Below are 17,363 nucleotides of genomic sequence, written 5' to 3' on the forward strand. Positions count from 1 at the left end.
TTGCTGCTAACCACGACATTGTAGTATTTCTGTACAGTTAGGTACCCAACAATACTGTCATATCAACACTAGAAAGTCCATAAAATGGACAGCATTTACAGTATAATGTCTAGTCTGAACAGTTTACTTCCATGGTTGTTCTTCCAAACGTCATTACAATGCAGTAAACCCAGTTACACCTCCGGCAGTATCTCGTTGTCATAGCCTCTATCTGTCAGTAGTTTTCCATAGCAGATGAGTGTCCTGGGGGAGGGGACTTCTAGATGACATCATAGCAGGACTGGGGAGGTGGGAGAGGGGATGTGCCATGTGATGTGCTGGTGATGCATCTAGGCGTTAGTCCGTTACACTGCTACTGTACTGACTGACTACTGGCTTTCCAGGAATAGGACGGGGAGCTGGCATCACGCGTGCAAACTGCAAACCCTTCACCCCTCCACACACACACACGCACACACATTTACACATGCATAGCCTCTGGCCTTGTCAGCCTCTTGATCTGTTTACACAGCACTTCAGTGAAAATGACAGAATTATACAAAAAAATAAGAGATTCAAAAATAAAGAGAGAAAGCTAGAATGTTGAAAAGAGTGGAAGAGGAAGAGAGAAGGAAGAGGAAGAGAGGGGGAAGAGGAAGAGAGGGGGAAGAGGAAGAGAGAGGGAAGAGGAAAAGAGAGGGAAGAGGAAGAGAGAGGGAAGAGGAAGAGAGAGGGAAGAGGAAGAGAGAGAATTCGAAAACAAACCCAATTTTGTCCCATGTAGCTCAGTTGGTAGAGCATGGCGCTTGCAACGCCAGGGTTGTGGGTTCGTTTCCCACGGGGGGCCAGTATGAAAAATGTATGCACTCACCAACTGTAAGTCGCTCTGGATAAGAGCGTCTGCTAAATGATTAAAATGTAAATGATAAACTCCCTTATCTACTGGGTGAAAAACCACAGTGTGCCATCACAGCAGCAAGATTTGTGACCTGTTGCCACAAGAAAAGGGCAACCAGTGAAGAACAAACACCATTGTAAATACAACCCATATTTGTGTTTATTTATTTTTCCATTTGTACTTTAACTATTTGCACATTGTTACAACACTGTATGTATACATAATATGACATTTGAAATGTCTTTATTCTTTTGGAACTTCTGAGTGTAATGTTTACTTTTAATATTTATTGTCACGCCCTGGCTCTGGGACTCTGTTATGTTGAGCCAGGGTGTGTTGTTTCTATGTGTTTTGTGTTCTAGGTTGATTATCTAGCTCATGTGTTTCTGTGTTGGCCGGGGTGGTTCTCAATCAGAGGCAACGAGTATCAGCTGTCGCTTGTTGTCTCTGATTGGGAACCAGTGTTTTGTGGGATCTTGTTCCGTGTTGGTTTTGTATTGTAACCAAGGACTTCACGTTATCGTTTTGTTGTTTTGTTCGTGTGGTGAATCTAAATAAAAGTATGTTCACTTATCACGCTGCGCATTGGTCCACTGTGTTTGACGAGCGTGACATTTATTGTTTATTTCACTTTTGTTTACTATCTACTTCACTTGCTTTGGCAATGTTAACATATGTTTCCCATGCCAATAAAGCCCTTAAATGGAATTGAATTGAGAGCGAGAGAGAGAGAGAGAGAGAGAGAGAGAGATGCTTTTAGCACTGAGGGCCCGTAGAGAGGCAGGGGTCAGATAAAGGGCACTGCATTAGGTGAGGGAACAAAATCCCCTGACAGGAACCACTGATAGGGTCAGGGAGTCAGGGCCCATGTCATCACATCCCTCAACCTGTACATGACTGTTGTACTAGCATTTCAGACAGATCCAAGGCTCTAACCGTCACTCTAAAGCCGCGTGTTAGTGCTTTATCATATCATCACATCACTCTGAGAAATGGAGACAGCCAGGGATGTAGAGGTAAATACATGGTAGGTAAATGCTAACATGCTAACATTTCCAAAATGACAGGAGGCCAGTAGCATAAATGCTAATGCTAAAAATGATAATTTAACATAATAGGTGCGTATTAACCCTATTTATGAAATGAAAAAAGCTGGGTAAATTGTGTTTGCATGGGTTACATCACTGGAGCCAACCACAACTTGCATCCTACTATCGCATATGCAGATGACTGCTACTAGCATTTAAAACAGATCCCAGCCTCTAACTGCCACTCTAATTTGCACTTTTATGATATGACATTTGATACCATGTGACATTTATATAACAAAACTATGGCATTATGATTCATAACTGTCATGGGGGGTTTGCAATCTATGAGTCAAGCAAATACCTTTTCCTAGGAAATAATCTTGGTACAGTATGTTGAACTTTGCTCCTAACAAAGAAAAAAGGTATTGTTTTCAATGAGCACACTCAATTCATACTTTTTTAATACTTGTTTTAAAGAAAGGAAGGAACCATCACAAATACAAGGAAGGGGAGAAGGGGGGCAGTACACCCACGGCTCTGCCTTTCACTCATCAAGCTTATATTAGCCTATCATAATGAAACTCGCTCCCCTCCCTCCCCTCCCTCCCCTCCCTCCCTCTCTCTGGCATTAGCTATTCCCCTCCATCATAGAGGCTGGAGGTAATTGGAGGGAGAGAGAGGGAGATTCCTAGATATGTGCACACTCGCCGTGGGGGCATCCATCGACTGTGTGTGTGTGCGTGTGTGTATGTGCAGTGTGTACCTGTATTTCTCCCTTCTCTGTGTCCACGAGGCCTGTATTTACAGCGAGGAGCCAGTCAAGCGTGTGCTGCCGTCTGTTGACTGTAATTAGTGCACAGGAAGGTGACATCTCAGGCACCAGGTAGAATGGCCTGCACTGGGACACAGCACAGTCTGTTTCCTACCTCACCTGGCCAACACACACACACAACCCACACACTACCATCTGCAGTGGCAGGGGGGAGGAGAGAGGTGTTCAACAAAGAGTAGAGTAAAGGGAGAGAGAGAGAGAGAGAGAGAGAGAGAGAGAGAGAGAGAGAGAGAGAGAGAGAGAGAGAGAGAGAGAGAGAGAGAAAGAAATGAGAGAGTAACGGACCACAGACTCTCATGCCACTCCAGTCCTGACTGTTTATCAATCAACTTCAGGTTTCCAAGTAGCCAGTCTGAACCACAAAACCTACCATTTTCTATTACACTGAACAAAAATATAAACTTTGGTCCCATGTTTCATGAGCTGAAATAAAAGATCCCAGAAATTTTCCACACGCACAAAAAACGTATTTCTCTCAAATGTTGTGAACAAATTTGTTTACATCCCTGTTAGTGAGCATTTCTCCTTTGCCAAGGTAATCCATCCACCTGACAGGTGTGGCATATCAAGAAGCTGATTTGCCAGTACGTCCAAAGGGCCTCACAACCACAGATCACATGTAACCACGGCAGGCCAGGACCTCCACATCCAGCTTCTTCACCTGCAGGATCGTCTGAGACCAGCTGCCAGACAGCTGATGAAACTGTGGGTTTGCAAAACCGAAGAATTTTTGCAGAAACCGTCTCAGGGAAGCTCATCTGCGTGCTCGTCATCCTCACCAGGGTCTTGACCTGACTGCAGTTCGGCGTTGTAACCGACTTCAGTGGGCAAATGCTCACCTTCGATGGCCACTGGCACGCTGGATGAATCTCAGTTTCAACTGTACCACGCAGATGGCCGTCATGTGGGCGAGTGGTTTGCTGATGTCAACGTTGTGAACAGAATGCCCAATGGTGGCGGTGGGGTTATGGTATGGGCATGCATAAGCTACGGACAACGAACACATTTTATAGATGGCCATTTGAATGCACAGAAATACTGTGACGAGCTCCTGAGGTACATTGTCATGCCATTCATCTGCAGCCATCACCTCATGTTTCAGCATGATAATGCACGGCCCCATGTCGCAAGGATCTGTACACAACTCCTGGAAGCTGAAAATGTCCCAGTTCTTCCATGGCCTGCATACTCACCATACATGTCACCCATTGAGCATGTTTGGGATGCTTTGGACTGACGTGTATGACAGCGTGTTCCAGTTCCCACAATATCCAGCAACTTCGCACAGCCATTGAAGAGGAGTGGGACAACATTCCACAGGCCACAATCAACAGTCTGATTAACTCTATGTGAAGGAGTTGTGTCGCACTGCATGAGGCAAATGGTGGTCACACCAGATACTGACTGGTTTTCTGATCCATGCCCCTACCTTTCTTTTAAGGTATTTGTGACCAACAGAAGCATATCTGTATTCCCAGTCATGTGAAATCCATAGATTAGGGCCTGATGAATTAATTTCAATTGACTGATTTCTTTATATGAACTGTAACAAAAAACAAAAACAAATTGTTGCATGTTGCGTTTATATTTTTGTTTGTGCATATTCCTCTATTCCTTGTCTGGCTGTTAGGCCTCGGGTCATCAATATTTGTTATCATCCAATAACGTTGGTTTTGGAGTTACTAGAGAGACCACTTGGCCCTTTTTATTGTGGTTACTCACTGGCAGGGTAAATTACAGAACATGGGTGGGGGACGAGGAGGAGGAGGATGAGGAGGAGGGGGAGGAGAGGGAGGGGGAGGAGGGGGATGGGGGGGCCAAGACAATATTGAATCTCTCTTTAAAACTTTGCCATTAGCAAACCAGTGAATCACACATGCCCTTCCTCCTGAATAGAATGACACACACACAGCCATCATTCTAGGCAGGACAGGGGCACAGCAGCAGAGAGATAAGGGACGGTCGTCGGGGAGAAGCCAGGAGAGTAATAGGAAGAGGTAATTGTACAGTACTTTATTTAATAGGATCTGGAAAGACGTCACCTACTGTGGATTTCTATGACAACCTAGTTTTATTGCTTAAAAACCATCCTGTACAGAGCTGGTCATGGTTAAGAGACTTTGGGTTGAAAAACACTGAAATATACACGGTCCAACTGGACAGGGATGGTGACAATGTCCCCTGTCAAGTGTAATCTAGTGAGATTACAAAAGGGTACAGCAGCTTTATGGATGTAAAAAATGGAATAATAATTCACTTGAGTCAGGCGCCACAGCCCTTCAGTACAATGGCATTGATTGTATTCAGAATCCTACACAACCCTATACCACATGACCGTTGCACTGACTATATGACACAGATACTGTATAGCGTGGCCTGGTTAAGTAAAGTTGATATGACAGTTGACATCTACACGCCATGTCTCCTCTGCAAATTTTTTTATTTTAGTCATTTAGCAGACACTCTTATCCAGTTATACAGTTAGTGCATTCATCTTAAGATAGCTAGGTGAGACAACCACATATCACAGTCATAGTAAGTACACTTTTCCTCAATAAAGTAGTTATCAGTAAAGTCAGTGCCAGTAAGAAAAGACAAGTGCAAGTAAAAATGTTTATGGGGGAGGATAAGACTGAGATGTCTTCTTTAAGATATTATTTTAGCGCTCCTATGTGACCCCATCTGTCCTGTGGGTTCTATCTGTTAGATACACTGTTAATCAGCAAGACCTGCCATCTGGCTGACACAAGCCGCCTACCAGCATACACACACACGCGCACACACACGCAGGCAAACATGCCCGCGCGCACACACACCAGGTGCACACACGTGCACATACACAAACACACCTATCATTCCAAGCTCTCAGAAGACACTAGCTCCAAAGTGAAGGTTCTTTCATTTTCCCTTCTTCCCCTTCCCCAATCCCTCCTGTGGGAGTGAAATTAGGTTAGGATATGATCCTAATCCCCACTGAGTTCCTGTAGCCTTTCCGGAGCATCGTCCCTCAGGGAATTGAGCCAGCCCACCCGGAGACTACCGCTAATGTCGCTTGCGAACCTAGCAGGAACGAAGGAGTTAAACGTTTCTCCACATAGGGCTGTGTCAGTCATTACATTTTGTCAGATGGTTATTGTCATGCAAAAGACTGCCGGTCTCACGGTAATTGACTGTGAATTAACATAAACACGTTTAGCATCTCCAGGCCTCCAAGCATACAAGCCACTGATGCGCGCCTTTGGAACATCTACATTTAAAAAAGTCTAATAAATCAATGTAATATACACCATCACAATACATCCATTATTTTAGGCAGGTCTAAAGAAATATTATGAATAAAATATATTTCAGAAGAACATAATATGAGTTGGCCTACTGTATGTTATCTGTCTCCATAGGCTGTAGGCTTGTTCATTTAGCAAACAAGATATGCTTATAATTTCTGTGCCATTATTTTTATATTATATGATTTTATAGTAAGAATAATATAATTTAACTTAGCTGAATAAAATAGAAAGGATATTTTTCCCATTTCGGAGCGAGTGCGCATAATATTATGAAGTGGCTATGTTGAGCGTAAAAGTGATAATTTGAAACAGGTCCTATATGCTAGATTTAGAGATATATGGCAACTTTATATGCATGGGCTCTCCAACCCTGTTCCTGCAGCTACTGTACCCAGTGCTTAATTTGGGAAACCAAGTGAAATCTATTCGAGAACATCGATAGTAACATGTTTTCACAACAAAACATATTTTGTTAAACTGTTGACAGCCCATCTCTCTGCGCACTCGAGAAAGGAATGAAGGAGAGAGAGGAGATGGAAACGCACACGGTGAGATATTCTGTAGCTAGACATAATGTGTCAGCCTATTAATTATGAAAATAAATAAAAATCCCTATTACTTGGCTATTCAAAATCAAATACAAATTCACTGTAATTGTAGGCTAGTTAGCTGCCCTGCACAATCATATTTTTATTTTTATTTATTTTTATTTTTATTTCACCTTTATTTAACCAGGTAAGCCAGTTGAGAACAGGTTCTCATTTACAACTGCGACCTGGCCAAGATAAAGCAAAGCAGTGCGACAAAAAACAACACAGAGTTACATATGGGGTAAAAAAACATAAAGTCAAAAATACAACAGAAAATATATATACAGTGTGTGCAAATGTAGTAAGTTATGGAGGTAAGGCAATAAATAGGCTATAGTGCAAAATAATTACAATAGTATTAACACTGGAATGCTAGATGTGCAAGAGATTATGTGCAAATCAATGAACCAACAGCATCGCCTAGGCCTATACGTTCTCTCCCAGACTCATGGATAGAAGGTTTGAGCATAGCATAAGGTAACCAGTCTATCCAGTTTGCATAATAATACAGTCCACACTCAAAGGCAATTACTAGAATTTGTTTAATTTTAGAGGATAGGCTAGATCAATTATGTACCAAAGACATCTTAAAATCAGTTTTTGTTTTAATGTTTTTCTACCAAGTGTAATATGCGGTACGATATATGTTGTATAACGGCACAATCATTATTTTAATTCAGGGTTTTTTTCGGGCTTGGGCTCATATATAGGACTATGCTTATGCATACACTCTAATATCCATATGGGTGTTTTGAATTAATCATCACCTGAGAAAGCATTGTCCATTTCGTTGTGTTAGGCTTTGAAACAACATCCACAATGACCATGTGTTCCACTCAGTTTCAACCTGTTGTTGAACTTCTTTCTTCCAATTGATCGATCACAGTGAGGTGAGTTTTAAAAGCACATACTGTTTTGATGATAAGTGTTTGATGTGATTGCATTTGCGTTGATGTCTGAGCGGTTAGAGGGACAATAGAGCCCTGAGTACCAGGCCATCAGGACCTGATGGTCATTAGCAAGCTGGGTAATACCAGCGTATGTCCAGAGCAGGCCTGGAATATCGTGATTTTAGGGGCAAGGCCATTTGGCCTTCAAGAGGTGCCCAATCTGCCAGGGCACAAGGGCATCTGCTAGGGCACCAAGGCCATTAACCAAAATAGCCAATTAAATTGATTTGAAAACCGAAAAACACTAACTATTCTGTTAATTAAGGATCAGACTCTTTTTTTCAATTCCTGCCATGACAAAAGTGTTTTGTTGTTGTGCACTATCCTCAAACAATAGCATTATATTTTTTAGCTGTAATAGCTACTGTAAATTGGACACTGCAGTTAGATTAACAAGAATGTAAGTGTTCTGCCCATATAAGACACGTCTATGTCCCGGAAAGTTGGCTGCTGTTTACAACGCCATTCTAGTCACGTATCGCATATTGAGCAGCAACCGTCCCGGTATAGCGACACCGATCCTGTAGAGGTGAAAAACATAAGTGTATGTAAATGTAAATAAATATTTAGCCTACATGTCAAAGTGTAGGTGACAGCCTATGCGTATTGACTACAGTCTGTCATGTCCAGACCGATGCTGACAGGAGGAAGGCGCCAGAAAATGTAGCCAAATTTAATGAGACTTTTAATGACATATATATAGGCTAAACGCCAGTCATGTTTGACAACTATCATGTAGGATAATACATTTTAACGTCTAAAGGCTTGATTCTGTCATACTCGAGGCACTGTTTGTTCAGATAGGAGAGAAAGGCCAGAGCAGAGTCAGTCAACATTTGAAAACTATTTAACCATAAACGTTAATTGTTTAAAACCTGGGTGTTTTTTGTCATTTTATGAGAAATGTCTTACTGTTTTCCGATCATCGGAATGTTAAACACTTCCTCATATGCCATTGAATCCAGGATTTCTTTCATGTTCTCAACATTCTTTCGTTGTTCAGCAGCCAAAGACACAATCCTAGTCATATTAACAAACCATGCTAGTTATTGCATCTTTAGATCTTCCCTCTTTCTCTGTCATATGAAACTGCTGGCATTTGCGGTGCGCTTTGGATAACTGTGTTTTCCTGCTAATTGCATTTTTGAACATTCGCGCTTATAGCCTACTGCCGTGTGTGCATTGCTGCGCTTATAATGTGAAGAAATAGCCTAATAGTTTATCAACATTTTAAGCTAAACGTTCTGATCTATTGCATCAGCCTCATTGTTTTTGGATGTATTAATTTGGGATCTATCGCGTCCCACAACGGTCCCAGAGTCTGTTTGGAATATTTATTTCTCGAACAGAATGACAAGCTGACCAATAGAATAGGTGAACTTTTGTACTATGGGGGATAGTAGATTGACATAGGCTAGTGATTTTACTCTTCGTTACTCGTCTTGTTGGCTGACGAAAAGTAAATGTGGACAGTTCTTCAAACATTTTTAATATGCGCCTCGGAATTCGATAAGAAGGACATGCTGTTGCATCCCCGATGTGTCTGTCTTCACTAGTAGCCTACTTCGGAGCGGCAATACATGTGAGAAGGACCCGATCACGTGACGTGCATTGGCTAATAAGAATTGAGATATCTGAGAGAGCCATGTGAGTGAGAGGTGCTTCGGAGCAGGGCGATTTATTATTATATTCATCCCAAGGGCACAACAGCCACGTTGGGAGGCATTACGGCAATGGCCGTCAATGCCGGCGGGAAATTCGAGGCCTGTTCCAGAGTGCATAAGAGGAGATTTACCGTGACTCAACGGTCAAGTGGAATTTTACTGCGGTCATGACTCATGACTGCCGGTATGGCGGTAATACGGTCACCGCAACAGCCCTATCCACACATCACAGAATGTCGTAAACAACTGATATACTGTCCACACACTGTTGACATACATGAATATACATCCACATAGTGAGATTGTAATAGACAGACACACATGCTAATTTCACTCATACATGCCTGTACTGTATGTGCATACAGGAGCCAGGCAGACACAGAGACACACAAACATCTGCACACACACACACACACACACACACACACACACACACACACACACAGCAGCCAGCTCCTTTGATGACGCTGTTGCTGTCTCATTCAGCCTTGCCTTCCCTGCGCTCCAGCGCATTATGTAAGTACTGACACACACACACAACGTCAGGCCTGGTCTGTACTGTGGAGTGCCATCTAAAATGGTTAGGTCCCGACGAGAGATGCCTGGTCAGGGAAGGGAGGGATGAAATATAATATAAAAAATTGAATAAATCAACAAATAGATAAATCAATAAATATAGTACATACACAATGGTTTCTGACCTGGAAAATGCAGCATGTCTGTGCTGTGATGCTGGCTGCCCTACGCTGTGTAAGTCTCTCTCTCCATCCAGCATCACTGTTAGCTACTCTACTCTCTCTGTGTGAAGCTATCCCTCTATAGCCAGATCGCTACAGTCAGATCTCTACTGTCAGATCTCTACAGTCAGATCTCTATAGCCAGATCTCTATAGCCAGATCTCTATAGCCAGCTCTCTTCAGTCAGCTCTTTACAGTCAGATCTCTATAGTCAGATGTCTATAGCCAGGACTCTACAGACATATATCTAGAGACATATCTTTACATCCAGAGTCAGACCTCTACAGCATCGGATGGTAAAGCCACATAGAGATACTACTCACATTGTAATACTAATACTATGCATTAAACAATCAACAGACAACATCAAATCACATTTTATTTGCCACATGCGCCGAATACAACAGGTGTAGACATTATAGTGAAATGCTTACTTACAAGCCCTTAACCAACAATGCAGTTTCTAAGAAAATGAAAAATGTGTTAAGTAAAAAATAGATAAGTAAAAAATAAAAAATAGCAATTTATTTAAGAGCAGCAGTAAAATAAAATAACAGTAGGGAGGCTATATACAGGGGGTACCGGTACAGAGTCAATGTGCGGGGGCACCGGTTAGTCGAGGTAATTGAGGTAATATGTACACGTGGGTAGAGTTAAAGTGACTATGCATAAATAATAAACAGAGTAGCAGCATGATTAGCTAATCATGGCTAACTAATGTGGCATGCTACAGAAAAATACTACTACAAGTAAAACGATGCATACAGGTGCTACACTACATTACAAAAAGTATGTGGACACCTGCTTGTCGGACATCTCATTCCAAAATCATGAGCATTAATATGGAGTTGGTCCCCCCTTGCTGCTGTAATAGCCTCCACTCTTCTGGGAAGGCTTTCCACTAAATGTTGGAACATTGTTGCGGGGATTTGCTTCCATTCAGCCACAATAGCATTAGTGAGGTCGGGCACTGATGTTGGGCGATTAGGCCTGGCTCGCAGTCGGCGTTCCAATTAATCCGAAAGGTGTTCGATGGGGTTGAGGTCAGGGCTCTGTGCAGGCCAGTCAAGTTCTTCCACACCGATGTTAACAAACAATTTATGTATGGACCTCGCTTTGTGCACAGAGGCATTGTCATGCTGAAACATGAATGGGCCTTCCCCAAACTGTTGCCACAAAGTTGGAAGCACAGAATTGTCTAGAACGTAATTGTATGCTGTAGCGTTAAGATTTCCTTTCACTGGAACTAAGGAGCCTGAACCATGAAAAACAGCCCCAGACCATTATTCCTCCTCCACCAAACTTTACTGTTGGCACAATGCATTTGGGCAGGTAACGTTCTCCTGGCATCCACCAAACCCAGATTCAAAGCGTGATTAATCACTCCAGAGAACGCGTTTCCACTGCTCCAGAGTCCAATGGTGGCGAGCTTTACACCACTCCAGCCGACGCTTGGCATTGCGCATGGTGATCTTCGGCTTGTATGCGGCTGCTCGGCCATGGAAACCCTTTCATGAAGCTCCCGACGAACAGTTCTTGTGCTGACGTTGCTTCCACTTTACAATAACAGCACTTACAGTTGACCGGGGCAGCTCTAGCAGGGCAGAAAATGGACAAATTGTCATGTTGGAAAGGTGGCATCCTATGACGGTGCCACGTTGAAAGTCACTGAGTGCTTCAGTACGGGCCATTCTACTGCTAATATTTGTCTATGGAGATTGCATGGCTGTGTGCTCGATTTTATACACATGTCAGCAACAGGTGTGACTGAAATAGCTGAATCCACTAATTTGAAGGGGTGTCCACCTGAACGTTGCGTTTTAGCCATATGCCCATCCTGTGTGTGTGTGTGTGTGTGTGTGTGTGTGTGTGTGTGCACGTGTGCGTATGTGTGCAGATGAGATAATCTGTTGGTGTGCGGAGCGACAACCCTGGGCACTGCCCACCCACAGGCCACCCAAAACACACACCCAGAGACCACGGGCCTGGTTCAATACTATGGAAACCCCTCCATCCTTGTTTCTTCCCTTTCTGGAAGCCATCACTGATCTAGTGCTGTATGCCAGATGGATAGATGAAAGCCTCGAAACCACTGCAAACATTTCACTGATCTGGTCATGTTAGATCAGTGGTTCCGTGAAGGAGGGAAGTACCCTCAGAGTGGTTCCAAAGGTAGGGCTATACCTCTCATCCCATCTGTAATACGGCCATTCTGCAGTCTGTATTAGTAACACAGTCTCTTCTCTCTCCCTATCCTCTCACACTTCAATGAGCAGATCATTTAATATACTGTAGCTAAACTGCTGGTGCAGCCAGACATCTTTCAATTTCGCCCTACATATTGTGAGACAATATGTTGCTGCAGAGATATATATGCCTATGATGCAGATTGGTCCAAAAACAATTGAGATGGTGTGTTTGTGGAGTATATTTAATTATTTTTGTCATTTTGCAGATGCTCTTATCGAGAGGGACTTACAGGAGCAATTTTGTTTACTGGCCCAATGCTCTTAACCACTAGGCTACCTGCCGTATATCTGCCTCAGCAAAATACAACACACAGATCAATATAAGTTATATTCTGGTGCAAGAGCCTCTCTCTCTCTCTCTCTCTCTCTCTCTCTCTCTCTCTCTCTCTCTCTCTCTCTCTCTCTCTCTCTCTCTCTCTCTCTCTCTCTCTCTCTCTCTCTCTCTCTCTCTCTCTCTCTCTCTCTCTCTCTCTCTCTCTCTCTCTCTCTCTCTCACTGTGTGTGTGTGTGTGTGTGTGTGTGTGCGTGTGTGTTTGGTTTTACTATCCTTGTGGGGACCAAAAGTCCTCACAAGGATAGTGAAACAAGGAAAGGTGGTGACAGGCTATTTTAAGGTTAGGTTAAGGGTTAGGGTTAGGTTTAGGGTTAAGGGAAAAGTAGGATTTTGAATGGGAATCAATTGTTTGGTCCCCACAAGGATAGTACAACAAACGTGTGTGTGTGTGTGTACGTGCATGTGCGTGTCTCTCTCTCTCCCTCCCCCTCTCTTCCCCAGCCTCTCTCTCTCATTCAGACAGCACCAAAGGGACAGTAAACACATCCTCCTAACCCTGCCCAGCATCAAAAATGGGACAGTTTTTAGGATCACAGGGCATTCGCTTAGGCTGACAGACCTGCTGTAATTCTCCAGCCCGCTCAGCTCTGCCCACTGCCAGGCTCAGGCCCTTGATCTGCCACATCCTGTAATCCTCCACGGGGGGAAAGGAGAGGAGAGCGCCGCAAACAGCCTCGCCACAGACACACTGATAAAAACTAGCAGGTAATCACAGCACAGAGCCACACCACATACATAGAGTTACAGGACAGACAGAGTTACAGGACAGACATAGAGCTACAGGACAGACATAGAGCTACAGGACAGACACAGAGCTATAGGACAGACACAGAGCTACAGGACAGACATAGAGTTACAGGACAGACATAGAGCTGCTACAGGACAGACACAGAGCTGCCGGAAAGACATAGAGCTACATGACAGACATAGAACTACAAGGACAGACACAGACACACTGATAAAAGCTAGCAGGTAATCACAGCATAGAGCCACACCACAGACATAGAGCTACAGGACAGACAGAGTTACAGGACAGACATAGAGCTAGAGGACAGACATAGAACCACAGGAGAGACATATAGCTGCTACAGGACAGACATAGAGCTGAAGGAAAGACATAGAGCTACATGACAGACATAGAACTACAAGGATATAATGCTTAAGTATACAGCCACATGACAGACATAGAACTACAAGGATATAATGCTTTAGTATACAGCCACATGACAGACATAGAACTACAAGGATATAATGCTTTAGTATACAGCCACATGACAGACATAGAACTAGAGCTGTAACGATTGCTACAGAACACAGTTACAGGCATAAGCTCAAACAAAGAGTCCCATAAGGCTAATACTACAAGGGTCAGAGCCACAAAGACAAAACTAGTGCTACAGCATAAAGTTATAAACATACTGCAAATACAGGGCTACACAACTACAGCTCTAACACAACTACAGCTCTAACACAACTACAACTAGACCTTCCTAGAAATCCTCTTCATCAAAGGACAGAAAAATAAAAATAAGGACCAATAACAGCATCAGGCTGTATCAGGCATCATCGTCATCAGATTGGGGAAGCAGGCCAAGTCGTCCTCTAGAGCACTGATCTGAGAAGGGAACAGCGCGGGCTGTTACATGACCTCCCTCTCCCAGAGATAAAAACCTATTTCTATCTGATCGACATCACTCGAAGAGATGACTGATGTTAATATGCTTCTCTCTTCTCTCAAATTCAAAGCTACCAACATCAGTGAGGAGGAAGAATTGCCAAACCATTCACTGATGGTTTAACTTCAGCTCAAGTGGTCAAAAAAAGCACATGTTGCATCAGCGTAAACTGACCAGCATAGCCAGCATATCAACAACTCTGTGGTTCCATCTTGATTCACACCAATCTAATATCAATGCAAATAGTACGCTAAACTGACCTTAGATCAGTATCTTAGGGCACTGTCATCTTGCACCAATAGTACTGAGACAATTTTTATTCTCACCTTTCCATTCAGATGTAAGTAGACAGTAAGTAAGCCCATGTGTAGAAGAAAGCAGGTAGAGACAGAAAGACAGACAACAGGGAGAGACAGAAAGACAGACAACAGGGAGAGAGACAGACAGACAACAGGGAGAGAGACAGACAGACAACAGGGAGAGAGACAGACAGACAACAGGGAGAGACAGAAAGACAGACAGCAGGGAGAGACAGAAAGACAGACAACAGGGAGAGACAGAAAGATAGACAAAGGGGAGAGACAGAAAGACAGACAACAGGGAGAGAGACAGACAGACAACAGGGAGAGAGACAGACAGACAACAGGGAGAGACAGAAAGACAGCAGGGAGAGAGACAGACAGACAACAGGGAGAGACAGAAAGACAGACAACAGGGAGAGACAGAAAGACAGACAAAAGGGAGAGACAGAAAGACAGACAGCAGGGAGAGACAGAAAGACAGACAAAAGGGAGAGAGACAGACAGACAACAGGGAGAGAGACAGACAGACAACAGGGAGCGACAGAAAGACAGACAAAAGGGAGAGAGACAGACAGACAACAGGGAGAGAGACAGACAGACAAAAGGGAGAGACAGAAAGACAGACAGCAGGGAGAGACAGAAAGGCAGACAGCAGGGAGAGACAGAAAGGCAGACAGCAGGGAGAGACAGACAGAGAGACAGAGGGATGTTGCAAACCCCCCCCCCTTAATCACACCTTAATGAGCTACTTTTCAGGAGAGAACACATGCTGGAACAGTAAAGGGGCCTGATGCAGGCAAGCAGGCAGGCAGGCAAGCAGGCAAGAGGCGAGATATCAGGCAGGTGCTCTCTGTAGCTATGGCTCCCTGTGGTGCCATTTCACTGCTCTGTGTTGTGAAGCACAGCAAGCTGTTGTCCCTGTAAGCTGGCTGCTAGCTCTATATCAAGGATTGAGAGCAAAGGATAGGCTTCTTTTTTTTTTACAATGTAACATGCCATTATACTGTAATATGTGTTATTGCACATTGATAGAATGAGTATACATAGACACCAATGAGCTCAGCCTGCTCTTCCAAGGGCATTCTGATTGTCTTTCTATCCATCTATTCATCCACCTACCTGCTGCTGGTCTGGGCTGAGAGCAGCCGCATACAGGGCTTCCCCCCAGGGCCACAGGGGCCAGTGTACACACAAACAGATCAATGGAGTTGAACACAGCACCACACAGAGCAGAAAGGATACAGTCTGAGTGCCCCGCTCTGGGTCCCAATGGCCAGGATCTTCTGGACTGGGTCATGGGCCATGGACGACGGCTGATAGGGGAAGCCATGACGGACAGTCTGGGCGTCCAATGAGATGGCAGCAAAGCAGGGCGATGAGGAAACAACAGATACAAATCAGGGTTAGCGGGAATTAGCGTTCTCACAATAGAGTAGTTTTGTGTCCACATAATTCAACATCAATATATTTACTAAAATCGCAATTTTAAGTCTGTGAAGGAACACCTGAAATTAAAGGCAAAGGAACAGCAATACATGAGCACAACAACAAATAAACTGTGATGTTTAATGTGTAGGCCTAACGGTTGGGTTCCATTATATTGTGTGTGCATGGGCCGATTTTCAGACACTAGCAACAACACCTCCACTGGGCACAGACAGTTCAACATCTAGTTTTGATTTACATTTGGTTGCCAACAAACGTGAATTCAATGTGAAATCAACCAAAACTGTCACCCTGTCATTGGATTTAGGTTAAACGTTGGGTGAAAAAATGACTAAATTCCCATACGTTGATGACTTTTTACAAATCCAATCAGTTTTCCACATTGATTGAACATCATCACATAAAATGTTTTGGTTGAAATGATGTCATTTAGAAAACAGCCTATGTGGCATCGATATGAGAAACATTTATTCTACTGTCAAAATTGCAGTGGTGTAAAGTACTTAAGTAAAACTACTTTAAAGTCCTACTTAAGTCGTTTTCTGGGGGTATCTGTACTTTACTATTTATATTTTAGACTCCTTTTACTTTTACTTCACTACATTTCTGAAGAAAATAATGTACTTTTTACTCCATAAAGGCCCAAAAGTACTCATTACATTTTGAATGCTTAGCAGGACAGGAAAATGGTCCAATTCACGCACTTATCAAGAGAACATCCCTGGTCATTCCTACTGCCTCTGATCTGGCGGACTCACTAAACACAAATGCTTCATTTGTAAATGATGTCTGAGTGTTGGAGAGTGTCCCTGGCTATCCGTAAAAAAAAATACTAAAAAAGAAAATGGTGCCATCTGGTTTGAAATTATTTATACTTTTACTTTTGATACTTAAGTATATTTGAGCAATTACATTTACTTTTGATATTTAAAACCAAATACTTTTAGACTTTTACTCAAGTAGTATTTTACTTGGTGACTTTCACTTTTACTTGAGTCATTTCTATTAAGGTATCTTTACTTTTACTCAAGTATGACAATTGGGTGCTTTTTCCACCACTGCAAAATTTACTACAAAGTGAAAACAAGATAATTTTTGTCATAAAATCAGTCTTGTCCAAAACAGAGTTTTGTGAGACTTGTGGTCGTGACTGCATCACAACGTAAATGAAGGTTAGGTTTGTTTCAATCCTGCCCACATGCCCACAGCTGGCAGCACACAAGTAATAATCAATTTGGAGTGCAGCTGATTGTAATTCCTGTGGTACATTTTGGTTGACTTTGGATATCCCTATGGGGCTAGTTAGGGACCATCGGTAGATTGCACAATGTACTAGGGATGGGCATGGTAAATCGAATATCCGAATGGACGTTAGTATCCGATTACTT

General features: G+C 43.1%; 1 protein-coding gene across 7 annotated transcripts in view; it reads right to left on the minus strand.

The window, feature by feature from the left end:
- Positions 1–17,363, minus strand: part of LOC121548774 (syntaxin-binding protein 5-like) — a 121,559-nt gene that overhangs the window by 92,968 nt on the left and 11,228 nt on the right. For all 7 annotated transcript variants that reach the window (XM_041860335.2, XM_041860333.2, XM_041860331.2 and 4 more), the window contains exon 2: positions 15,772–15,869. In XM_041860335.2, the coding sequence (XP_041716269.1) occupies positions 15,772–15,869 (98 nt within the window). The remainder of the gene's footprint in view (positions 1–15,771; positions 15,870–17,363) is intronic.

This window comes from Coregonus clupeaformis, chromosome 33 (genome assembly GCF_020615455.1).
Source record: "Coregonus clupeaformis isolate EN_2021a chromosome 33, ASM2061545v1, whole genome shotgun sequence".
Classification (NCBI taxonomy): domain Eukaryota; kingdom Metazoa; phylum Chordata; class Actinopteri; order Salmoniformes; family Salmonidae; genus Coregonus; species Coregonus clupeaformis.